We start from the raw sequence: 26,362 nt of genomic DNA on the forward strand, positions 1-26,362 counted from the left end.
TCTCCCTCTCCCTCTCTCTCTCTCTCTCTCTCTCTCTCGCTCCCTCTCTCATTCCCTCCACCTCTCTCCCTGGCCTGCAGCTCCCTCTCCCCTCCCTAGCCGCTCCCGCTCCAGCTCGGTGGGGGAGTCTCTGGGTCTGGCAGCGGGGAGAGCCATGAGGGCCTTGGTGTCTCACCCCTCCTCCTCCAATCCCAAGCTGCTGCCTTTCACCAGGGGAGAGACCGTCACTGTGCTGGTCCAGGAGCCGCGCAACGGCTGGCTGTACGGACGCACCGACAGCAGTCTGCGGTGTGTACTTAGTGCAGGAACTATACTTTTGACTTCAGCTGTTTGTTAAAGGGACATTAAGCAATCTATGACTATTGGTGATTGCAGACTATTAATAAATCCCTGCCTCCACCTACTCACCCCTCCCTGTAATTGACCAAACAATAGTCAGATTTTCACAATAGAGACAAGTAAGCTAGCTAATTAGAGCAAAGATCCAAAGGTGGGGTATTTATAGTATCTTGAAATGCTTGGTGGGGTATTTATAGTATCTTGAAATGCTTGGTGGGGGTATTTATAGTATATTGAAATGCCAGTGGGTGGGGGTTTTTCTCAGCACCTTCTCAGCAAGTAATCACTGAGTCATTGGTTTTTATGGCGATTTAGTGCTATGGGGCAACAAAAACAACGTAGTTATCGCCCCTTTATAACTATGAGAAGGAATACAAACTGTCTCCCTTTTGGTAGATTGTCTTATGACACGTGCATAACATAGTTACACAATACAGGCATGACACTGTAGGAGCAGGGCAACATGTAACAGGACCTTATAACATGTAACATGTAACAGGGCAACATGTAACAGGACCTTATAGAGCTCAACACATGGAAGAGTATTTCCCTGTTCATATCCAGCAAGGAGATTTTGATTATTAGCCATAATGTCATAACCACCCAAGGTAGACTTACCACAGGCGAGCTATTGTGAAACAATGGTATATGTTCCTGTAGACGCCACAAATCTGTATTATATCAGCCTTTTTTATTTGTAAACAGCTTTTGTTCAATTTCATGGAGAAGTACTACACTACCCACAATTCTAAAATGTAGTATCGACATCTTTGATTGGTGGAGCTCGCTGACGCTGTATGGTCGTCTGTGATTGGTGGCCTGCACTCATTTCTCTCTCTGCCTCTTCTCCCTCTGGCTAGGCTACTACGAAAAGTAGTAGTAATCCTTGACAATCAGCTGTCCAGCTCGGCCTGCATCGCAGCAACCGCACGCTCCCGTAGGTTCTCCCTGTACAACATCCGCAAAATCCATCCGTTTCTCACGAGGGAAGCGACATAACTCCTGGTCCAGTTACTTGTCATCTCCCTGGACTACTGAAATGTTCTTCTGGCTGTGCTACCTGCCTCTGCCATCCAACCGCTACAGCTCATTCAGAACACTGCAGCCTGTCTGGTCTTCAACCAACCTAAATTCTCTCATGTCACTCCCCTCTTCCGTGACCTTCACTGGCTTCCCATCTTGGCATGCATCAAATTCAAGACACTGGTACTGGCCTACAGGGCAGTACACCAGACAGCTCCTCCGTATCTACAATCTATGGTCAGGTTCCAAACCTGACACCGTTCCCTCTGCTCCTCCACCCTCGCCTCACCCCTCCACCGCTACGTGGGATCAAAAGTCGCTCATCCCGATAGCGACTCTTCTCGTTTCTGGCACCACAATGGTGGAACGAGCTCCCCCCTTCAGTCGGAACGCCCGAATCTCTGTCCATCTTTCAGCAGAGACTAAAAACACACCTTTTCAGGCTCCACCTGGGCCCATCTTGAACTAACATCTTTCTCCCTCTTCTCAATTTATTTATAATTGAACTAATGTTACAGTACTTATTCCTTCTCAAACTGCTTTCGACAAGTGCTACTCTATTCCTTCAAAAAGTCATAGCTGTCATAGATTGTGTTGCATAGTTGATTTCTCTACAGTTGACAAAATGTGATATTGTAAAGCCTAGTTTATACTTTTTGGAAAGTGTTGCTCAACACATGGTCGCCGACAAAAAAAAAGTGTCGCTCATGGTGTTGCATTTATGGTTCAGTGAACATTCTCCTCGGCACGCGGAAAGCCAAGATAGGAAATATGCTGTATGCTGGTTTGTTTATGTCTAGCCTGACATCGCCAGACCAATTCCCAACTGTCAAAGCAAATTAAACATGAGCTCACAGATTCGCCAGGTTCCCAGGCAGTAAGAAACCACGTCGGAGGCCAGATGTAACGTACTTGGCTGCAGCCGCATATAATGACACACAACCACACAACTCACCTCCTCTCTCTCTGGGAAGTTGGTCACGGTGTTTTTGTGATTTTCACGGTCATCAAGGACAGGCTCATAAAAATAGCGGGGACACGTTTTCATATTCATTTCAATACAGTGAAAACCAAAACAAGGAAGTAAACCGCGTATGCCTTCTCTATAGCCAATCACACTTGTGCGACACTATGTGACGTAGTCAGCGAGATTACAAATTTAACTTGGTAGGAGACACTTCTCGGCGACACTTAAACGTGTCGACAAAGACCTAATTTCTGTCGGCGACGGCTTCAAAAGTGTCGAGAGACGAAGTATAAATTGGGCTTAAGTTGCTTTGGATAAAAGCGTCTGCCATATTACGAGTCACGCTGCTTTCAATGCCGTTTTGAAATCCGTTAGCCAGTTCGTTCACATTAATGCACAGAAATGTGTCTATCCATGATAATGTTAGCCTTGGAGCTAATACTGTAATGGCACCATTCAAGACTGCTGGTCCCACCCACTGCCACTCAGAGTGCTCTCTCATTGGTTGAAACGCTCTTTCGCTCAATCATCCACTAATCTGATGGGCTGGAAATGCCGCAATGGATTATGGGATGAGTCGTTTCTTCACTCTTACGATCTAATAGTGCTTGTGAACCCAGCACTTTCCCCCTGTTTTTCAATGTTTTTGTTCAACTCTGAATCAAATGTTTTATGGTCACGATTCTCTAGCTGGCCGGTCGGCTTGGTTCCAGGCTTAAAACTCTTTAGATAAGGATATTTCGAAAAGTGATGGAGAAAATTGAATGGTGAAATTCTCTTCCGGAACCCGAGGTGACACGTTACAATGTCACGTGACTGTTGAGCTCTATACTGTACATAAAGATGTGAGACAGACAGTAGACTAAACATAAAAACACTACAGTCGTACCTCGCAGGATGAAAAGTATGTATTGTTTACTTTGTTGAGTGGTTTTTTTCTGTTGCCTCCTCTGTGTCTGTCTGTCTTCTCTCCCAGTCAGGGCTGGTTCCCTGCTGCGTATGTCGCTCCTGTCGAGGATTTCTCCAACACTTTAGGAACCAGGTAGGGATCACCACACTGTCCATCTGCGCAGCCGGACAAATGGCACTGGACAATGATCAACGTCAGAAACAGGGGCCGGTTTGCACGGAGCACCTTAAGTTTGCTCCTTAAATATCACACTTAAAGGAACACTCTGCCCATTTTCAACCAGCTTTGTATCATTAGAACATCAGTAGTATATCAGAAAACTGTCAACTGTTTTGAAGTCTTTCATTTAATTTGACAGTTATTGAGTGTTAAAGTGTGGACCAGTGACATCACTGGTCCACACTAACTCAAATGAATAACTCATTAACTCAAATCAACTCTCAATAACTGTCAAACATTCTGTCATTCATCTAGTTTGACAGTTATTGAGAGTTGATTTGAGTTAATGAGTTATTAATTTGAGTTAGTGTGGACCAGTGATGTCACTGGTCCACACTTTAACACTCAATAACTGTCAAATTAAATGACAGACTTCAAAGCAGTTTACAGTTTTCGGATATACTACTGATGTTCTAATGATACAAAGCTGGTTGAAAATGGGCAGAGTGTTCCTTTAAGGTTTGACTTCTCCTCAGCTCAACGGTGTTGCACAGACATCCTTAAAAGGTTTCCTTCGTTAAGGAAAATGCTGAGGCATTTACGGCACTGGAAGAGATTTTACGGCAGCAAAATTCTACTGTTTCCATGGAGACCATCACATGTGCTTTCTCTGCCGGGTCCGTGTGCTACGTGTCCTACTTGTTGTTGTGATATCGCCTAAAATAACCTATTGTCTCACAAAGTTGGCCGAGGCCTAGAAATGGCAGAAGAAAAGAAGACAAGAAAACCAAACTTGTCAGAGGGGGAAAATATTATATTACTGGGGGAATAGTACAAGAGAAAGCACGTACTAAAAGGTACATTTGATCGGCTAATAACAGCAAACAGAGAACAAATGTGGGAGGAAATTGCAATGAAAATCCTCGGGTTCTCCCGGTCTCTGCACACTCTTCTCGGGATGCGTTAATTTTCTTCATTTATAGCCATAAACTCGGCCATGTTGCGGTTAAGGTAGAGCCAAAGGTACTACTTGGTTTTTCCTTACTTTGGTTGCTAAGGTATTTTGTGCAACAGTTAATGGGCTTCATAAGTATTAAGACCAAGATAAGGAGCAAATCTTAAATATTGAGTGACATTTTTTAGGAGACCCTGAGGAGAAGATTTAAGGTTGTTTTGTGCAACAGACTTTATTTTAAGGAAACCTTAACTCCGACTTTCAGGAAAATCTGAACTTAAGGTGCTTCGTGCAAACGGCCCCTGGTCTCTGGGGAGACAAGCTGCACAAAGAAATGCACTGCATACCTAGATTAGATTAGATTAGAGTCTAATCTAATCATTAGACTATAGATTTGACACATCTTTAGGGGCAGGAGGGTGACCTAGTGTTTAGAGAGACGGTCCATCACCAGTCCGTTTCAAGCAGCAAACCCATACCAGATCTAGGAGAGCTGTTCTGTAGCTGAGCCTGCGCTTTGCAACTAAAAAGATAATAATACATGTAAGCATCATATTATGTCTGCACCTATACTTTATACTTTACTTTATTTACTTTCATTGCTGCTCTGTGCCTAGAAATATAATTAATTCAAAGACTCTCATCATAGATTTAACCATTTATTGCACACATGGAAATACAGTTAAGTTTGGCGCTGAAGGCTTCGTTCTTTACAGAAGATGCTCCCAAAATCGGCCCAGCAGCATGATAAACTGAACAGGGAGCGCAGCAAAATCCCCCATGGGGATACAAGATTCCAGATTAATTTAAAGCCATAGTAACAGAGGGAGCCTAAGCAAGACATGGAATACATGTTCAACTTTTTGAGCCATGCAGGCTCTTGAGCTAGAATACATGTTTAGCCTTTGAGCCATGCAGACTCTGAGCTAGAATGTGGAGGGGTGGGGGCAAAGCATTGCCAGAAGCAGCAGCGGCGCTGTGAGGCAGCATAGTTGAACAAGATTAAAAGTAAGAGGAGGCCATATCAGAATTGTTGTGAGAATGGCTGTGATTGGTGAATGCTTAAACGCTGATCCAATCGGCGGCTGCCAGCTGATTACGGCTGGGGCGTAGCCTATGACTTCCGTGTCTTGCATGAACTAATGCGATGGTTAATATAGTAAATTATAGGCTACGGTAAAAGTTACTTTAAGGCAGTGGTTCTCAAACTTTTTCTGTCATGCCCCACTGTGAAGGAGGACAAATGTTCATGCCCCACCGCCCCAACAAAATTGTAACAAAAGGGTCCAAGTTTAACTTTTATTGAAATAACATCAAGATCATGATGACCATTTCTTTCTATTTTCTTTCAGTAATGTTGTCCAAATAAAAAAACAACTTCCATTTCAACTTTATAAAAAAATGTGTGGCAAGAAAAAGTCTTATTATCACTGTATTAGTGGCTGCAATGAACCTGTTTTGCACTGCACATATTTTCAAAATGATAACAATAAAGTGCAACCTGTGCAAAACTAAACAAAACAAGTTAAAATATTTGGCAATATGAATGAACCATCCATGGAATGAATGCGAAGTCACTACAGAAGCGGGGTTCATTTATTGCTCACCGGGAAAGAAGTCAGACGTCAAAACATTGGTTCCGCGCTGCATTTCGGCATTTCCCCCTGCGCCCCCCCTGTTTTGCCACTGTCCCCACAGGGGGGCCCGCCCCACACTTTGAGAAACACTGCTTTAAGGCTAATGTATCTAATGAGGTTATAAAGTTATTATCTTGCTTCAAAACATTTCATGTCATTTCAGAGTAGTTCTGAATCCTATGTTTTGAATAGAATAGAATAGAATATAACTTTATTGGCAAAAACTTGGCAAAAACTTAAAACACACCTTTTCAGGGTCTACCTGGCCCCTTCTTGAACTAACATCTTTCTCTCTCTCTCTCTCTCTCTCTCTCTCTCTCTCTCTCTCTCTCTCTCTCTCTCTCTCTCTCTCAAAAAACAAAACAAAAACACTATTCCTTCAAGAGTGGTAGCTGTCATAGATTATGTTCCATAGTTGATTTCTCTATTGTTGACAAAATGTTTTATTGTAAGTCGCTTTGGATAAAAGCGTCTGCCAAATGACGTAATGTAATGTAATGTAATGTAATGTAATGTTATTGTCCAGCCAAGGCAGGAACATTGTCTTTGATACCAATATTTGTTTACCATTAGTGGTTCGTCTCAGAGAAGCCACAGTATGAACAACCTGCTGGACCCCACTGACGCCGACACCGACCCGTCAGAGAGCAAGAGTTACGGAGATGTCCCGCCCCCGGCCACGCCCGACCGCAGGGCTTCTGTCGGCTGTCTCGTCGAAAAGAGGGCGGAGCCAGCCTCGGAGACCAAGCCCAGTCAAACCAAGACCATCAACGAACTCCCGCCTGCGCCTCCTCCTCCTCCCCCACCCCCTCCTCCCCCTCCTCAGAGCCTAAATATAAGGAGAGGCTCTGCAGATTTACAAGCAATCTCTCCCCGCCCTGACAGGAAGGGGAAGTCAGCGTCTGATGGCAAGGTACTATGGGTGAAATGATTTGCTTTCTTTCTTTTGTTTCCTACTCTTACATCTCTGTGTTTGTTCATGTTGGAAATCCATCTTTTGCAGGCATTATCAGTCCCTGGAACACCTGAAAACCCTCTCTTTCCAAAGTAAGTAACTAAGTTCAGTATATGTGTGTCCTTGTCCGTGTGTGTGTGTGTGTGTGTGTGTGTGTGTGTGTGCATGTGCGTGTGGCCACAGTGGCTGAGGAATTCCAGCTAAAGTTAGACTGATAGACCGATTGTGACCTTTGAGTAAAAAATGGGTTTAAGCCAGTCACTGTCACTGGTTATTTATTTTTATATCTACAGTAGGTTGTATTACTGTATGTGTTGCTGGTTGGATAACACACCGGAATGTTCTTGTTCTGTTAATTATTGTATGTTGATGTGTCTGATAATCCCATATGGGATGGGTCAAGGAACTGTCCTGACACGAAAATAAAACTTTCATTCATTCATTCATTCATTCATAGTCACCCACCTCTGATATGGTGGACATGACACCGTTTTGTTTGATTACATATTTATTTCCTTCCGCCAGAAATTGGTCAAATTTGAAGATATTGATTATCGGCACAAAATACATTATCGGCACTGGAAAACCCATATTGGTTTTACAAAACCGCATGTCCTCAATGGTTTACCTGCTGCAGCCAAAATCGACCATAGTTTGACTAGTGTCAGGTGTCGCATCCTGGTGTGTGGTTTGTCTGTGCGCACGTGAGGGTTTGTTTGGCAGAACATGCTTAGGGGGAGCAGGTGAGTATAGGTGAGGTATTGTGTGACATTTTCCATCATCCTCTCATTTCAGAGGCACAAACCCGTTTGCCACGGTCAAGCTCCGCCCCACCACCACCAACGACAGGTCTGCTCCGCAGATCGACTGAGGCGTCGGGCACTCGTGCGGGCCGGGTTTGTAACTGAGGCTGCTGGATCAGGTTCTGGGGGCAGGATATACATTTTTTGCATTGACATCTCTGACATGTGAAGGCTTTGACCCTGCGGGGCAGGAGACCATTTAGTGAGTTCTTTGTATTAGATGAATACTCTTGATGAGCTCTTTCTTATAACAAAGGCAAAAAAATATATACAGTCCAACTAAAAGCGAATTATCGTAACAAAAAACCTCTCAAAATAACCAGTCTTCAATGAAGAGGATTTAAAGCCCCAACGTGTAGGAATCTGCTGAGCAGCAGCAACAGCGGCCTCTGCTGCCAGAAGTGGTGAATACAGGACGATAATAGATGCTACACTGTACTGTTTGTACATTGACGAGATATCAGCTTTATTTTACAGTTTCTCTACTTTGCTAAGCTTTCTGCAGTGTTTATAACTGTTTTGTTGGTAAAAAAAAATTGCTCCAAATATCCCCAATGTTGTTGTTGACTTGTTTTATTGAAACAAGTCTCCAATCGCGCTGCTAATCTAGCTAACTAGCGATAAACACATTTCACTTCCTATACGTTCTTCACAATAAAAGCGTACCCTTAGTTTGTCAGAGGAAATGTTGTAATATGAAGACGCTGCAGCAGGAAATGGAGTTAAATCCAGGTAACTTCAGTAAACCTGGTGCCACAGGCCTTCGGGGTGCGGCCTGGGAATGTTAGAGGTGCCATTCTCCCTATTAGTACCATACCATCAGGCAGTATACCATCACAATGATTTAAAAGCTGTCATATTAAGGTAAAAAGTTACATATTGGGGCTTTAAGTTCAAAATCTACACATGCTGTTTGTATAGTCTTTGTTTTAAATAGGGTTTTTTTTGTTCCTCATTGATTGTCATGTGAAGAAGTGTAAAATGTTTCACTTTTATGTTGATGCCAGTGTTTGTCTCTTACAAATCTTAAGCTGATTATAGCGTATATGTGTCTTTTTGCTTTAACACTAACGTCTCCTGACAGCTCTCATCATGTTTCTTCGCTGAGATTGACATTAGCGCCTCTTTGGCAAAAAGACAGATACAATGATCATAATGGAAATGTGTGAGTAGCTTGTTATTAACCAAGACATGCTGTAAGTTGTGATCAAACTTGGGGGCGGCACCTCAGTAGAAAGAAAGAAGCCGGGTATGTGGTAGCTGGTTTGACATCAAAGTTACTACTGTACGTGGGCATCTCTCATATTGTAGATCTCTCCTTTAAACCCACAACAACATAATAGGCACAATAGTAAATTCTGGTGATGAGCAAGAGCTTAGTTTTTAGAGCGGCCATTTTGCACCAAAACACGTTAACACCTAAAGTACATGTATGAAATGTGGTAGGCACATCTATGATGTCCAGACTTTAAAAAAAACAAAAAAAAAAACTGTTTCTTTGTGCCATGACCTAAACCCAACAGGAAATCAACCATTTTCACCAGGAAACAGGAAGTGTGTTTTTGACTCGACTGTATGGTCCATAAGATCCCTGGCCTGAAGACATGCCAAGACATAGCGACACCTAGTGGCAACACAGGAGGTGGTTTGGTTTGTAACTCAGCTGTACATGGTCAGATCTGCCCCATTCTTTGGGGCGTCTGGGTAGTGTAGAGGCAAAAGCACTCACGTACGGCCGCAGAGACCCCGGGTTCAATCCCCGATAGCGGTACCCCACAGACACAATCGGCGCTGTCTGCGGTGGTTGGGGTGCCTGTTCAGGCAACTGGGCGGAAAGCGTGATCCATCCACACAGTACATCACCTTTAGTCACTTTTAACAACAGTTACAAAGAACCACTGGATCAGATTGATCAAACATGTTTCAAAAGACGATATTTGCAAACATTGATACAGTATATGTGTCTCTGGATCTCTCCATCCTCCAGACTGTCCCTGCACAGGACGTAACGTTAGCCGCATTTAGACAGCCTGGTCCGGCTGACAGTCGCACTGGGAGACGGGGATATCCATACACATTTTTTCTGAGATGCTGTTACAACCATCCACAGCATCCACAGTCCTTTGTATCTACATTAATCTCAGATATTCACATTTGTTTGTAACTGGGTTTGGGCTGAGGTCACGTTATACGTTTGTCTGCTCTTTGGCTCCTCTGTGGTGCCAATGAGCTGCTGTGAGAGCAGAATTATTGATTGATTGCTTATTAATTGGTTGTTGATCATTATTGACTCTGTTCCATAATGATCCATGGCTCTCTCTCTTATAAGCCCAGCCCCGCCTCCCTGCACTGGTCTCTACAGAGCAACAGGGAACACACGCACACACACACACACGAGTGAACACATAATCGGACGGAGATAAAAAAAATATCTGTCTCAAACTTCTCATGTTTGATAAGAGTCCCAGCCTGAGGTCATCTACATGCCGATATTCAGTTATAGTCATAGCGCCACCTACTGACAACAGGAAATAACATGTTTCATACTTGGATGTGCTCCTATAGCGGGTTGACCAGAAATGTTCATGGTGTGGTCTATACTCTTGATATACTGAGGCACACTTAGGGGTTGTTCTCTAGCGCCACATAAAGCAAGGAATCTGTGTGTGTGTGTGTGTGTGTGTCTGTGTGTGTGTGTGTGTGTGTGCGTGCGTGTGCGCACGTGTGTGTGTTGTGTGTGTGTGTGTCCTTGGCATATCTCGAGAACCGTTCGTCTGATTTACTTCACACTTGGCGCGTGTATTGCTGGGGACCCACGGATGCGCAGTGTCGGATTTGGTGCAATTTGGACACGCTCCATGTTGATAAACTTTGAATGAACAAGCGAACAGCGCTCTGTGCAGCAGTGGGCGGGGCGTACAGCGCTCTGTGCAGCAGTGGGCGGGGCGAACAGCGCTCTGTGCAGCAGTGGGCGGGGCGAACAGCGCTCTGTGCAGCAGTGGGCGGGGCGAACAGCGCTCTGTGCAGCAGTGGGCGGGGCGAACAGTGCTCTGTGCAGCAGTGGGCGGGGCGAACAGGCACTGCACTAGTTAGCTAAATTAGAGGTAGCCGAGGCAGGTTGATTGAAAGTGGGTATTTCCCTCATCACAAAATAACTCCTGGAATTCAATGAACATCACACACACAATCTGATCATATATAACGGTATAAGGGGTGGATTTTTGCTTAATGATTACACTTAGCTCACAGAATCTTCACCAGTCATTGTCCATTTGTGTTTTATCCTCACTGTTCTATAATCCGCATCATCGATAATCTGTTTTGTGTTGCAACACAGTATGACTGCAACAGTGTTTTTGTCTTTTGAGTTGCATGTATTTGTGGCCACTGTGGTTGGACAATGAGTAAAGAGACGTGTATAACTCAAGACTTCTTTATTGTTTCTTATTCAGATCTTTTCTCTCTTCACAGCTCTTCATGTTTTTGATCAGTTTAGTTACTACATCGTCTCGTCGGAGGGAGGGAGAGAGGAGGAGGAGGAGGAGGAGAAGGGGAGAGAGGAGAGGAAGATGAGGAAGAGGAGAAGAGTACATTGATGCGTGAGCAGCCAAAAAGAATAAAGGAAAAGAGAAATAGGAGGAAATGCACAACATTAAATACACAGAGGGAGTTTGGCTAAATAACATCTACACCATCTACAGCACTACTGTAGCATCATCGCTTGTGAGAGCATGAACTACCATCATGAAATCATTCAGAAAACCCATACTTGGTTTGTATATATATTTATATTTATATAAAAAAAAAGAAAAATTAAATATGACAGTGGTGCCAGGTATGCCGGTGTGCTCCTCCCCTCTAAGACCCCCTGTTGGCCTGTTCTGGTCGTGGTCTGACTCCATGTCGGGGTCCCAGGGGCAGTGAGAGGAGGAGTTACAAAATATGAATGCAGGGATGAGGAGGGGGGGTTACAGCTGTCCATTACTCATGCACCAAGGCCTCAAACTCTGGGGGGGGGAAAGAAAAAGAGGTTGTTATTGAAAGTTTAAAAAAATATGTCACTGTGTTGACCAACAACTTAATACTGTAATACTGCGACGGGCCGCTGCGCCGGCCATTTATTGTTAATGGGGGTAGTGTGTTTAGGCTGTGACAGTGGGCTCAGCAGGGGGGCTGCGTGAAAAACGCGCAAAAGTCGTGCGGCGAGAAAGTTCCGATCGATCCTACTTTGGAGAAACTCTACCGACATCACGCTGCAGTGGCCAATCACACACACGGACACATCTTCACTCTCTCTCAAAAAGTCACGGCTGTGAAAACGGTGATAAAGGTTTCATTCCTGCAAGTTCTTCGCAGCAGCAGCAGCAAATGTTTTAGCAACACTGTTTGATATGACTGAAAGCGATCGGGAGGAAACGGGTCAAATAAAGCAGCAATCTCAAGTACGAACAAACGAGCACACGAGAGAAACTCAGCTAAAGCTACAAAATAGCCTACTGAGAGCTGAATACACATAGGCGTTTTAAAAACGTCTTTCTCTGGTCTCCGGCACAGACGCGAGTTGAGTCTCGCAACCGCTCGCAACACATTTGTTTGGGGGAGGGGAGGTGTGTGTGTGTGTGTGTGTGGCGGGTAACCTTGGATTTAATGAGAGATCAGGAGCCGAGTGCACCAGCTGGGCGTACGCCTAGGTGTAACGTTACATCCGACGTAGAACTCAAAGTTACGACTAACTTAATTTTATGACTAGTGCACCATGTAGTCTTAAGCCCTGTATGCATTGGGTCTGGGTGTAACTTTTACGTCTGGTATGGAGCAGGCGTAAAAGTTACACCCAAGGCGTACCCATACTGACTGACAGCTGTCTCATCTTGATCTGCGCTGTCAGGAGTCTCGGGACTGACAGCTCTGTGCTGTCAGTGCCGTTCAGTCCTGTGATGCGGGGGAATCTTCTCCAAAAATATCGATCGATAGGCCATGTGCTGTAAATGGACGTTCTGGGCGCAGGACCTCCGCTTGTCAGCGGGTTTTTAAAAGCTGATGCGTCGGAAGATCTTTTCATTTCTTCCTGACTTCGTCAACTCCCCGCAGTCCACCATCGCATTCATTATTGCACTTGTGATCAAATTCCATACATGTTGTTTCTGTTTGTTTGTGTTGGCGCTGTTAAATTGAGCTGTGAGAACGTGTCTATGCTTTGAATTCAACTATATAAGTTTGAGCTGAGTTGGAGCTGTCTGTTAGCTGTCTCGAGCTCGACTGAGAGAAGTGTGTTGCTTGGCAACAAGCACGTATTCACGTGGACGCGCACGTCCGCAGCCTAAAGACCGGTGCGCAGCTACGACCGTGGTAAGTCAGGCTTGGTGCACTTGGTGTCAATTCAAATCACAAAGTCGGACGTAGCTAAGACCGGCGTCAAAGTGAAGACCCACTTTTTGACGCCCAGCTGGTGCACTCGGCTCCTGATTGGTTGCTTTTAGTCATGGTCAACTCTTATGATTGATTAGTCATGGACCTACATGGGTGTCATGCTCACCGTCGATGCCGATCTTGCCATCTCCGTCTTTGTCCGCGGCGTTCATGAAGTCTCGTGTCTCCTTGACGGTCAGGTCTCTGCCGTCTGTGGCGAAGCCCTTCAGTACGAACCTGGAGGGAAGCAGGGGACAGTGCAGGGTGCTGCAGTCAGCCTGGGAGAGTGTTTCAACACAATGTGTACATGTGACAGCAGGGGACAGTGCAGGGTGCTGCAGACAGAAGCAGGGGACAGTGCAGGGTGCTGCAGTCAGAAGCAGGGGACAGTGCAGGGTGCTGCAGTCAGAAGCAGGGGACAGTGCAGGGTTGCTGCAGTCAGAAGCAGGGGACAGTGCAGGGTGCTGCAGTCAGAAGCAGGGGGCAGTGCAGGTTGCTGCATTCAGAAGCAGGGGACAGTGCAGGGTGCTGCAGTCAGAAGCAGGGGACAGTGCAGGGTGCTGCAGTCAGAAGCAGGGGACAGTGCAGGGTGCTGCAGTCAGAAGCAGGGGACAGTGCAGGGTGCTGCAGTCAGAGGCAGGGGACAGTGCAGGGTGCTGCAGTCAGAAGCAGGGGACAGTGCAGGGTGCTGCACTGTCCCCCATCTGATAAGAGTTTTTGCTTTTAGATGTTTTGTTACAACGTGTATGAAACCCATGACCAAAATAGTCATACATTCTGTGAAAACAGGAAATAAAAACCAAGAGATGCAACATCACAGACACAGTGCCAGAGTTTGTGTGTGTGCTCCAAGGGTGATATGTGATTGGATAAAGGGCAATAGGCAACCCCATTGTCAGCACAAATTATTCTCTCCCTTGCTTAATATAAATGGTATGCTAAATAGCCTCTGGATTGCCTTTGCCACGAGAGGGTCTGGTGAGACGAAGGAGGAGCACGGCCGGGAGTAACCCACAGAGCCTAGATCCTCCATGCACCGAAGGGCCAATACTGCGGCGTAGCACTAGCTCTATTGCAGCGGATTGGGCGTTCTCGCTTAGCCCTCCCGCGGGCAACGTTGCTTCTGGGACGCGAGTCGGGGTCTTAATTGGCCTCGGCTGGGTCTACTGGGCGAGGGTGTATGATGTTGACAGACCCGAAACACCTTACGACCCCAGATAACATCACTGATGACGCGTCCTAGCGCATGCTGCAGTATGTATTTGAGAATAAATAATAGAGAAAAAATTACAGTTTTCCTCCACCTGATTGACAAAGCAGACCAAAAGTGTGTGTGTGTGTGTGTGTGTGTGTGTGTGTGTGTGTGTGTGTGTGTGTGTGTGTGTGTGTGTGTGCGTGTGCGTGTGCGAGAGAGAGAGAGAGAGAGAGTGTGTGTGTAGCAGACAGTCCCTCACATGAGTTCCTCCTCCTCTATGAAGCCACTCTCATCTGCATCCAGAGCCTGGAAGACCCTCTTGACGTTTTCAGTGGTCATGGCCTTCATCCCCACCATCTCAAAGAACTTCTTATGGTCAAAAGAGTCTGGCACTGCACACAGGGAGACAGGTACAGAGTTATTAACCATCCCACTGGTCCTCCTGACTCCTGCTTCTTACTGCACAGTTTCCTTATGGGAAATATAAGGGAGCTGTGAGACGTGCATTTGAAGTGAGGGATTTCCCTACATTGCCTGCTGCAGTAGTCTACTATTGAAGTGACTTTTGCATGATCACTATCAGGACGTGTGTTTTTGTCAGCATCTAAAACGAACCTCTGAATCTTTGTAGGCCTACTTGTGAGAAAATGCATAAGCCAAAGTCAACTGTTACAGACCTGCAAAGGCATCAAGAGCTTTCTTGATATCCTCATCTTTCAACAGATCCTTCATGGCCATTATGTCAGCTGGAGAGACAGAGAGACAGGACAAAAGGTACAAGTGAGAAAGGCGTCGATCAATACTATCTGAGTCAGAACCTGAGAAGAACATCAGTTTTGTGACTTGGACCCTTTTTACCTCCACCAAGGAGGTTATGTTTCTCGTGCCATTTCAATAATGAGAGACTAGTAGGAAGGTTTAACAACCTTTAATGATACAACAAACACATTAATTTTGGCGTACGACATGATATAATGGCGCTCCTCTTGAGAGGAGGGCGTCAGTGATGAATAGGATAGAAAATCCCCCATAGGGAATTCTTCAGGAGTCATGACGTTGGTGGTGGTCAGGGGAGGAGGTGGGGCAAAAACAACTGCTTCAGCGACGATGATCAGCGACTGAGGATGACACATAGCACATGCGCACCCACATAGCAAACATAGTAAAACATGGAGTCTGATATACTACGCCGGTTAGGTGATTGGCTCAGCAGGAAATGAAATAGCTTGGGCTCATTGGTTATTGCCACAGGCGTGGGAGACTGTGAATGGATGAGGAGACAGCATGAATGAAAGGGGGTGTGCCTAACAATTAATGGGTTATACAACCTCAAAGAAAGGGGGCGTGCCTAACAGTGAATGGGTTATACAACCTCAAAGAAAGGGGGCGTGCACTGTGATATAACCTGAACTGGGCGATGGCTGCTAAGTAGTCTCCATTATTGAAATGAGTTAAAACATCACTTGTTTGTTTGTCCCATTCAACCAATTAATTTAGGTGCGGATCCGATCCGACTCACATCATTTGCATATCATATCAGAGTGGACTGCCCTTGGCAGAGGTCAACTTCTAGTTGTCCAAAGATGATACTTGACAGAATGTTCTGCCTTTTGAAAGAGTTGAATAACTTTACGGTGTGCACCTTGGAGCCCTGAGTCAGCAGGACACCCCAGGGTGCTTTTGGAGTTGCGTGGAGGAAATGAGCTATGGCTCCGGCAAATAGAGACTCAGTGACCGCCTATAGACTCAGCTAAATCAGTCAAAACAGCCTGTTGGTGGGAAGGACACACCAGAGAGGACACGCACACGTACACACGTACGCACACACACACACACACGTAGACAACGCAAAAAGATTGTGACCCTGATGGGCCCGGTAGTATTTCATTCAGGCACTCAACAGACGCCCTCAAAGGAACTTGGCACACCAGGGAGTTGATCAAAGGCCATAGTTTAGAATTTAAGACGAAGGCATAGCTACAGCCTGGTATACACTAAGATGACACACACAGAGACACGCACACACACACACACACTGCATAACCATTTACATATCCTCTTTTATACACGCACAACCTCATATCTAATCATTCCCTTCTTCCTTCTAATAAACTCTCTTCCTCTCTCCCTACACCTCGGACAGGTAGCAGCAGTGTTACGGTATCTGTACAACACAACAGACTAATAAACTCTCTTCCTCTCTCCCTACACTTCGGACAGGTAGCAGTGTTACGTATCTGTACACCACAACAGACTAATAAACTCTCTTCCTCTCTCCCTACACTTCGGACAGGTAGCAGCAGTGTTACGCTATCTGTACAACACAACAGTCTAATAAACTCTCTTCCTCTCTCCCTACACCTCGGACAGGTAGCAGTAGTGTTACGTATCTGTACAACACAACAGACTAATAAACTCTCTTCCTCTCTCCCTACACTTCGGACAGGTAGCAGTGTTACCTATCTGTACAACACAACAGTCTAATAAACTCTCTTCCTCTCTCCCTACACCTCGGACAGGTAGCAGTAGTGTTACGTATCTGTACAACACAACAGACTAATAAACTCTCTTCCTCTCTCCCACCTCGGACAGGTAGCAGCAGTGTTACGGTATCTGTACAACACAACAGACTAATAAACTCTCTTCCTCTCTACCTACACTTCGGACAGGTAGCAGCAGTGTTACGTATCTGTACAACACAACAGACTAATAAACTCTCTTCCTCTCTCCCTACACTTCGGACAGGTAGCAGTAGTGGGCAGTGGTGGCCCAATGGTTAGAGAAGCGAGCTTGTGACCGGAAGGTCGTCGGTTCAATCCCCGGGACCGGCAGGATAAATCTGGGTGAAGAAAGTGAAAAGGCAGCGCTTGCCCCTCCCTCATTACATCCACTGAGGTGCCCTTGAGCAAGGCCCTTAACCCCAACTGCTCCAGTGGAGCTGATCAGTGGGCAGCAGATCAGACTGTGGTTGTACTGGTCAGCTTCCAGGTGTGAATGTGTGTGTGAATGTGAACAGGGCGCTCCTGAAAAAGAGAGCATTGCTCTCAGTGAGACTCCCCCTGTATAAATAAAGGTAAAAAAAGGTAGCAGTAGTGTTACATATCTGTACAACACAACAGTCTAATAAACTCTCTCTCTCCCTATACCTCGGACAGGTAGCAGCAGTGTTACGGTATCTGTACAACACAACAGACTCACACTTGGACTGTTGCCTTCACTGCAGGCTGCAGCAGTGACGCAGTACTGAGCACTGTCGTCATCTGTTCGATCACTTTGTCCCTTTGAACCAATAATATTAATAGATCAAATGACATCATTTAACAATATATTGCCTTAACAATAGCAATGGGGGGGGGGGGGTTTAAAGCTTTTATTCACTAGCCACTTCCATTGATCCACAGCCAAAGGTTTACCATCCAGAGTCCCACAGAAAACAGAAATAAAACTAATGTGACATTTTCCCCCCCATCGGTTTAAAGAAGTGTCTATTGAAAAGCGTCATTCTTACAGTAAAATCACTTCATTCTGGTGTCATGCCCCCAGTGGAATGACACAAGATGGCAGTGGGCTATTCCACTCTTGCGAGATACATTTAAAAATAGGGGAGAGAGGTTTCTGACCACTTTTTCATCAAATAATCAACTGTCAGTGCTGCTAGCAATATTACCACATCTTCCAAGCTCAGCCCCAACACGAAGCTACCGTGTAGAAAGGATGGATTGAAAAGGGTAAATGTTGGGATTCCGTGAACGTTGCCTTTGCCTTGGTCCCCCAATTCCCTAAAGGAGTGACACTCTCCCTCCAGCTTCTGTTGAGGTGCCCTTCAGCAAGGCATTTCACACTCACACATTTCCAGGAGAGGCCACCAGTATAAGACTGTGGTAGCACTGGGCAGCTCCCAGGTGTGAAAGTGTGCGACTGTACGAATGTGAAGCAGGCTGTCGCTGAAACAGAGAGAGTGTGCGCTCAGTGATGTCTCCTTGAAGGTTACAAAAAACAAGTAATTGCAGTACCCACTAGGTGCCAGCAGGTGTCAGGACTCCTTGTTGATCTGTGTGGAGCTCTGGGAGCAAGTGTTGTCAAGAAAGCTGTTTGGGGAATGTGTTTGTGCCTATAAGAGAACTCAATCCCCCTGTCTGTGTGTGTGTGTGTGTGTGTGTGTGTGTGTGTGTGCGTGTGCATGCGTGCGTGCGTGCGTGTTTCTGTGTGTGTGCGTGCGTGCGTGTTTCTGTGTGTGTGTGTGTGTGTGTGTGTGTGCATGCATGCATGTGTATTTCTGTGTGCGTGCGTGCGTGTTTCTGTGTGTGTGTGTGTGTGCGTGTTTCTGTGCGTGTTTCTGTGCGTGCGTGCGTGTTTCTGTGTGTGCGTGCGTGCATGTTTCTGTGTGTGTGTGTGTGCGTGCGTGCGTGTTTCTGTGTGTGTGTGCGTGCATGCGTGTGTGTTTCTGTGTGTGTGTGTGTGTGTGTGCTCCTTATGCCACATACCGCCTGAGGATACGTGTGCGTGAGATTTGCACAGCCTTAGCGGAGTAGTCTTCGATAGTCCCTCTGCAGCGTTTTGACCCTCAACAAAATACTTATCGTCCCTGAAGAAAGGCCTCATAAAAGGTGACACATGCTCTCCCTGTCCTCTCCGTGCGGCCTGCTGCTTCTCAACTGTCTCTCCACCTGTTGCGTGTCCAAAGGGCCGGCGGCTTTGGCAGCAAACGGCAATTAGCGAGAGTCTATTTGTGGTTTTTTCAGATTGTGATATATAAACGAGCGGTTTTACACGCGTTACGCGAACGCCATCGTGTCGGATCACGTCTTAAATAGGAAACCGTGATGTCACCTGCTTGAGGTGTGTGAGGTCATCAGGTCTTGGTTTGTTAGATACATATTTTGATCCTCTATTTGTTGGCAGGAGACCTTGACTGACAGTTTTTGACTCGGCGAGTTGTTCTGTGTCAAGCTATCCTTGTCTTGTTAACACGTTATTTAAAATGCACAGACTGAGGGACACATGCCAGTCATCCCCGGCATTAATAGGTTTGACAACATTCCGGATCTGACCAAATGTGTCTGGCCAGTGTCTGTTACTTTGCAGATTTAACTGTGGTATTATGTTTAAGAGAGCATCCCTTACAACTGCTTAATCTGTATGTATAATAATATAGTATATTATAATATATAGTATATATAATATATAATGTATATGATATATAATATAATATATAGTAATAATATGTATTATAAGTATACTTATACTTATCCATTGATCTGGGATTGTTTTGTTTGTCTGTTTATTGTCCTGTTGTGTAATTGTTGTTGTGTTATACTGTATGCAGTAACTTGTATTTAAGTTGTGTTAAGTCTTCCTGCTCAGGCTCCTGCTATAAGCTTTAAGTAGCTTCTTTGGAGACCTGGCACTCCACACATTTGTATCTTGATGTTGATTGAACATGTCAATTGTTTGTGTGTGTGGGGGGCGAAATAAATCTGAATCTGAATCTGAATCCCCAAACCAAAATAGCACAGGTTCAATCCCCACAGCAGCAGTTGAGTCCTGTAGAAGTGCCTAGGATGTCAAATAATGTAGCCTAATGAAAAGTATTGTTTGTGTGCTGAGTGTGCCTCAAGTTGTAAACAGAAGAAGTTGCATGCTACACCTATTAGCTTCTCCTCAACAAAAGCAAAAAAAAACTTCAACAATGTGTTTTCCTTTATCTTGCCCTGAAGAAGTGTTCCAGCCATTGTTAAACCTAACTGGGACATGAAGCCAGTTTCTGTTGCATACTGTTAGTTGCTCGTTCACAATTGATCTTTGGTGAGGAGGGCAGCAGGAATTTAAGTTAGAATTTCTGGTGAACCCTCGCTGTCAGCATGATCATAGTGATCAGTATTAGAGTAACAGGTACTCCCATTGAGATCTTTCAAATGATAGCAGGGTGATTTTTTTTTTCAAGAGAGACGCGCTCAAAATAGCAACACTAATGACAAACAATACAGTAAATGCATGACTAAACTGCATAACTACATAAAGTCATGGTCAACGCTACTGTCAAAAAACACCTGTTAACCTGACATGTTGACATGTGAGCCATTTAGAGCAGCACCTGCTGCATACATCACCCTTTATTATATTGCATTACACGCTACTGCAGTGAAGACAAAAGTACACGCTACTGCAGTGGAGAAATCATTACAGGCTACTGTGTAGTGGGAAAAACTTTACACGCTACTGCAGTGGAGAAAACATTACACGCTTCTGCAGTGGAGAAAACATTACACGCCACTGCAGTGGAGAAAACATTACAAGCTACTGCAGTGGAGAAAACATTACAAGCTACTGCAATGTAAAAACATTACACGCTACTGCAGTGGAGAAAACATTACAAGCTTCTGCAGTGGAGAAAACATTACAAACTACTGCAATGTAAAAACATTACACGCTACTGCAGTGGAGAAAACATTACAAGCTTCTGCAGTGTAAAAACATTACACGCTACTGCAGTGGATAAAACATTACAAACTACTGCAATGTAAAAACATTACACGCTACTGCAGTGGATAAAACATTACAAGCTACTGCAATGTAAAAACATTACACGCTACTGCAGTGGAGAAAACATTACAAGCTTCTGCAGTGGAGAAAACATTACACGGTACAGCAGTGGAGAAAACATTACAAGCTACTGCAATGTAAAAACATTACAAGCTACTGCAATGTAAAAACATTACACGCTACTGCAGTGGAGAAAACATTACAAGCTACTGCAATGTAAAAACATTACACGCTACTGCAATGTAAAAACATTACAAGCTACTGCAATGTAAAAACATTACATGCTACTGCAGTGGAAAAAACATTACAAGCTACTGCAATGTAAAAACATTACACGCTACAGCAGTGGAGAAAACATTACAAGCTACTGCCGTGGAGAACACATTACACGCTACTGCTCTGGAGAAAACATTACAAGCTACAGCAGTGGAGAAACAGACGCTACTGCAGTGGAGAAAACATTACAAGCTACTGCAATGTAAAAACATTACACGCTACTGCAGTGGAGAAAACATTACAAGCTTCTGCAGTGGAGAAAACATTACAAACTACTGCAATGTAAAAACATTACACGCTACTGCAGTGGAGAAAACATTACAAGCTTCTGCAGTGGATAAAACATTACAAGCTACTGCAATGTAAAAACATTACACGCTACTGCAGTGGAGAAAACATTACACACTACTGCAGAGGAGAAAACATTACAAGCTTCTGCAGTGGAGAAAACATTACACGCTTCTGCAGTGGAGAAAACATTACACGCTACAGCAGTGGAGAAACATTAGACGCTACTGTAGTGGAAAAAACATTACAAGCTACTGCAGTGGAGAAAACATTACAAGCTTATGCAGTGGAGAAAACATTACAAGCTACTGCAATGTAAAAACATTATACACTACTGCAGTGGAGAAAACATTACACGCTACTGCAGTGGAGAAAACATGACACGCTACTGCAGTGGAGAAAACATGACACGCTACTGCCGTGGAGAAAACATCACACTACTGCCGAGGAGAAAACAATAAGAAAGACAGCATGCAAACACAGTAACACAACCCAGCATTTGTTGGAAAGCGATGTGGATGGTTCAGGAGTTGGTGCAAGTTCAACATCAGCCCAAACGATCACCAACATCTTACAGATATTTTGGCACAGTTTAAAATCAATTCATTTCCAAACAGAGAAGAAAAACAATTGAATACAGGCCTTTTAACCTGTTTCTATGAAGAGAGGCTGTGTTTGTTTTTCTTCTTTGATGCACCCCCAAATTAGCAAAGAGCAGCTTCTACTGAAGATAAACCAAAATGTAACACTTTCTACTCTTGCTCTTTTTCTTCTTTCTTCATATTAAAATAGTTTGTTTGATGTAAACTATGGAAAAACAGGATAACATTCCAAAAATACTTTGACATCATTATAGGCTACCCTATACCCTATGTTTGCCTGGACCGCAACAGCGGGGCCAGCCCTATAACGCAAATACCTGTCACTCACTGACCAATCTGGGAATCCCTCTATTAAAAATAAATTAATTTGTAGGCCTGTATATTTTTTAAACCTCTGTGGGCTCAAGCTCATTTCAAAACCTGAATAACCGGAACCGGAACTCAACTTCCCCGGCCCCACCCCTTTATGCTAATTTTACCGAGGCTCGCAGAACGCTATTATACAGATTTTCAGCGACCATGCCGACAGATATTCATGCAAATCTGACTGACTGATAAAGTCACCCCAGTTACACCATTGGTCAGCCCGGAACACGCTCCAGCCTTATAATAGGTTTTGACCTGTCTGGTTATTGTCCCTCACTAAAGGGACTCACTACTATGGTTAGTTTATTTAGTTAGTTAGTTTATTAGTCACACTGCAATGTTGACTTTGTGCCCCAAGGGGGCAGCACTGACAATGAATTGGACTGACCCAAAGGGTGGAACTACATGGGGGGGGGGGACAACATGTTTACTTGCTTGTTTTATTAAAAAAAAGTATAAATGAGTCCAACCCATGCCTTTTCTATGCGTGTTAGAGTCTTGTGAATCCATTTTTTGGGGGAGTCAGTTTATGGTTCCTATCAGAGCAGTGACCCAGAAGGTCATGGAAGAGACTCACCCGTTGTACACTCTACAACTATGAGACTCACCTGCTGTACACTCTACAACTATGGAATGGTTTACTACTGTGAAAGATCTACCAAAAATAGTACATTTAGTCTACAAAATGATCTTCATACAGCATCATTCAAAATGTGTTCCTAATGACAGTGAATCTGGTCAACACAGATAATTCGCCAGCAGTCGTTATTTTAGATTCGCCTGTCAACACCTTGATTCTCACTGTCCAGAGCACCCCTTCAGGACGTGCCATTTGTCTTCTCCTATTTTAATCCCTTCTTTTCTGCCATGCAATTTCTCATCTTTGTCTCACCTGAGCGAAGGGATGGACGGATGCAGCAGAGACGAGAGGGGGCGAGAAGAAAGAAAGCGGGCGAGAGGAAAGAGGGCGATGGAGAGAATGAGAGGAGAGAGACCCGGGCGGTTGGAGATGGAGGTAAGATCAGCGAGGGGGAGAAGGACACAATAAGACTTTTATAGCCCCCCGTCCAAACACATACTGTACACACGACACATACCCCACCCCCCCTTCACCTCTCTGTATCCTCTCTATTTTGAGAAGGGGGGGATGGGGCATCAAGACATGACACACACACTGCTATAGCCCTGGAGTGTGATCTCTTTCTCCATGGCACACACACACACTGCTATAGCCCTGGAGTGTGATCTCTTTCTCCATGGCACACACACACTGTTATAGCCCTGGAGTGTGATCTCTTTCTCCATGGCACACACACACTGCTATAGCCCTGGAGTGTGATCTCTTTCTCCATGGCACACACACACTGCTATAGCCCTGGAGTGTGATCTCTTTCTCCATGGCACACACACACTGCTATAGCCCTGTAGTGTGATCTCTTTCTCCATGGCACACACACACTGCTATAGCCCTGGAGTGTGATCTCTTTCTCCATGGCACACACACACTGCTATAGCCCTGGAGTGTGATCTCTTTCTCCATGGCACACACACACTGCTATAGCCCTGGAGTGTGATCTCTTTCTCCATGGCACACACACACTGCTATAGCCCTGTAGTGTGATCTCTTTCTCCATGGCACACACACACTGCTATAGCCCTGGGGCCAGTTGCACCAAGTGGTCTTAACTATGCCTGGTCGTAACTCCTACGTCGGTCTTAGTTAAGACCAGTCTTTAGAGTGGATTTACGCCTGTTGCACCAATAGGGTTTATGTCTGGTCTTAACTACGCTGGTCATAGCAATGCGCGTCCATGTGAATTGCCGGGGAATGCCCCCTGATTGGGCCAAAAATGTGCCTCGCGCCGTCACCCACTACTGTATGTGCGTCACTACACCCGCCCTCCTCCCACCCCCCTCCTCCCCTCCTGTAGAAGCCCCGGCGGAAAATGGCGGCGGCGATTAGTGTCAGGCAGTCTGAATGAAATTGAATGTAACGTTCCCAATTCTATGTATTGAATTCTAAAAAACGACCCTCAACATTTGGGAAGGCTAAGCCACACAACTAGTTCGTTATAATCTAACTTCATGCTTCAAAGGCGACTTTACGACGATGAGGACGGTAAGGACTCAATTACAGCAGGTCTCCGCTGATAGACACGGAGATCTCTGTTACAGGCAGGCACCCTTACCCTTAGACCCTTACGCCTCCTCCTGACCAGGCGTAAGAGTTACGCCTGGGCGTAGTGAAAAGAAGGCTTAAGCCCTCTTGGTGCAACCGGCGTAGCTGTTAGGTCGTAAAGTTACGACCGGCGTAGCTTAAGACCAGTCGTAAGACCACTTGGTGCAACTGGCCCCCGGAGTGTGATCTCTTTCTCCGCGGCACTAACAAATCACACACAGGACTATTAATAAGCCCTCTCTATCGGTGACCCCCTCTTTCTTGCTTTTGTTTTAAGCCTATCTGTGGTGATTTATTCGCTCCCCCTCGCGCTCTAAAGGCTGTGTTCACTCACTGCCACAGTTGCCACTGTTTTTCAAATAGGTTTCAGGAGGGAGGGAGGGAGGGAGGGAGGGAGGGAGGGAGGGAGGGGCGGTAAAGTTGCAGGTTTCACAGGTCTTTATGGAGGCAAGTCAGTTGCTGCTTCAGGTGGTAAAACAGAAGAGATACATTATCGAAATTGGTCACACAGCCGCTTGCTGGCTATAAGTAAGGAGTAAAATCAATGCATACTCTAATTTCTCATCATTGCTTTATCTTCGATCGCCTTTTCTCTCATTCCTCTCCTCTGTTGACGCTTCTGCCACTTGTGTTTGATCCAAGTGACTTTATGATCAGCGCCCTGTGGACTGTATGTTAAAATCGCTATTCATGGCATCATCAATATCATTTTGAACAGCTTCAACACCAACCGGTTTGAGTCTATAGTGTCTCAGTGGACCCAATTTCACTTGGATTTTACAACTGTGCTGAGCACAAGGATTAGACAAACTGTCTAAGTGTGTGTCTCTGTTGAGGAGAGTGGGGTAGTTTAACACTGTACTTTAGGTGTTAAAGTGGTAGTTTAACACTGATGTACTTTAGGTGTTAAAGTGGTAGTTTAACACTGATGTACTTTAGGTGTTAAAGTGGTAGTTTAACACTGTACTTTAGGTGTTAAAGTGGTAGTTTAACACTGTACTGTAGGTGTTAAAGTGGTAGTTTATCACTGTACTTTAGGTGTTAAAGTGGTAGTTTAACACTGTACTTTAGGTGTTAAAGTGGTAGTTTAACACTGTACTTTAGGTGTTAAAGTGGTAGTTTAACACTGATATACTTTAGATGTTAAAGTGGTAGTTTAACACTGTACTTTAGGTGTTAAAGTGGTAGTTTAACACTGATGTACTTTAGGTGTTAAAGTGGTAGTTTAACACTGATGTACTTTAGGTGTTAAAGTGGTAGTTTAACACTGATGTACTTTAGGTGTTAAAGTGGTAGTTTAACACTGATGTACTTTAGGTGTTAAAGTGGTAGTTTAACACTGATGTACTTTAGGTGTTAAAGTGGAAAATCCCCGTTTGTTACCTCCGTCAAGGAGGTTATGTTTTCGGTGCCATTTGCCTGTTTGTCAGCAGGATTACGGAAAGACTACTGGGCCGATTTTCATGAAACTTCCTGGAAGGGTGTAGCATGGGCCAAGGAAGAAGCCTTTAAACTTCCTGGAAGGGTGTAGCATGGGCCAAGGAAGAAGCCATTAAATTAAAGAGCGGATCCGACTCACTAACGTGCAGTAATAGCACAAACCTTGGCGGAGGTCTGCGCTCTCCGAGTGCCCTTCTAGTTTTGGCTCATCGCTGCGCTGATTTTGCAGAGATCACCTGTCAATCAAACCGTTTGTCCAGTTTGTGACTGAGCATGAACTGAACTTGTACCACCTCCTCCCAAAAAATTGCCTTCT

At 44.9% G+C, this 26,362-nt stretch overlaps 2 protein-coding genes across 2 annotated transcripts in view; one reads left to right on the forward strand and one right to left on the reverse strand.

The window, feature by feature from the left end:
* Positions 1 to 7,816, forward strand: part of baiap2l2b (BAR/IMD domain containing adaptor protein 2 like 2b) — a gene marked incomplete at both ends in the record, with an annotated part of 31,347 nt that extends 23,531 nt beyond the window's left edge. Inside the window, 5 exons of the mRNA XM_083635952.1 lie at positions 81 to 288; positions 3,306 to 3,371; positions 6,564 to 6,903; positions 6,994 to 7,037; positions 7,741 to 7,816. Coding sequence (XP_083492078.1) covers positions 81 to 288; positions 3,306 to 3,371; positions 6,564 to 6,903; positions 6,994 to 7,037; positions 7,741 to 7,816 — 734 coding nt within the window. The remainder of the gene's footprint in view (positions 1 to 80; positions 289 to 3,305; positions 3,372 to 6,563; positions 6,904 to 6,993; positions 7,038 to 7,740) is intronic.
* Positions 7,817 to 11,183: 3,367 nt separating this feature from the next.
* pvalb7 (parvalbumin 7) lies at positions 11,184 to 23,441 on the reverse strand. Its single transcript, XM_083635208.1, has 5 exons — positions 23,320 to 23,441; positions 15,030 to 15,098; positions 14,612 to 14,744; positions 13,285 to 13,394; positions 11,184 to 11,755 (listed from the first exon to the last, which is right to left on the reverse strand). Exons 2-5 carry the CDS (start codon positions 15,088 to 15,090, stop codon positions 11,730 to 11,732), a joined length of 330 nt encoding a protein of 109 aa, XP_083491334.1. The 5' UTR covers positions 15,091 to 15,098; positions 23,320 to 23,441; the 3' UTR covers positions 11,184 to 11,729.
* Positions 23,442 to 26,362: the final 2,921 nt, after the last annotated feature.

This window comes from Poromitra crassiceps, assembly GCF_964638095.1.
Source record: "Poromitra crassiceps genome assembly, chromosome: 4".
Taxonomy (NCBI): domain Eukaryota; kingdom Metazoa; phylum Chordata; class Actinopteri; order Beryciformes; family Melamphaidae; genus Poromitra; species Poromitra crassiceps.

What these genes read in the sequence shown, in the direction of transcription:
- pvalb7 (XM_083635208.1), bottom strand. Translation starts at nt 15,090, where the DNA reads ATGGCCATGAAGGATCTGTTGAAAGATGAGGATATCAAGAAAGCTCTT. An exon ending in AGCTCTTGATGCCTTTGCAG is followed by an intron (nt 14,745 to 15,029) that starts GTCTGTAACAGT and finishes CCCTGTGTGCAG; the next exon opens with TGCCAGACTCTTTTGACCAT. An exon ending in TGGCAAGATCGGCATCGACG is followed by an intron (nt 11,756 to 13,284) that starts GTGAGCATGACA and finishes TCCCCCCCCCAG; the next exon opens with AGTTTGAGGCCTTGGTGCAT.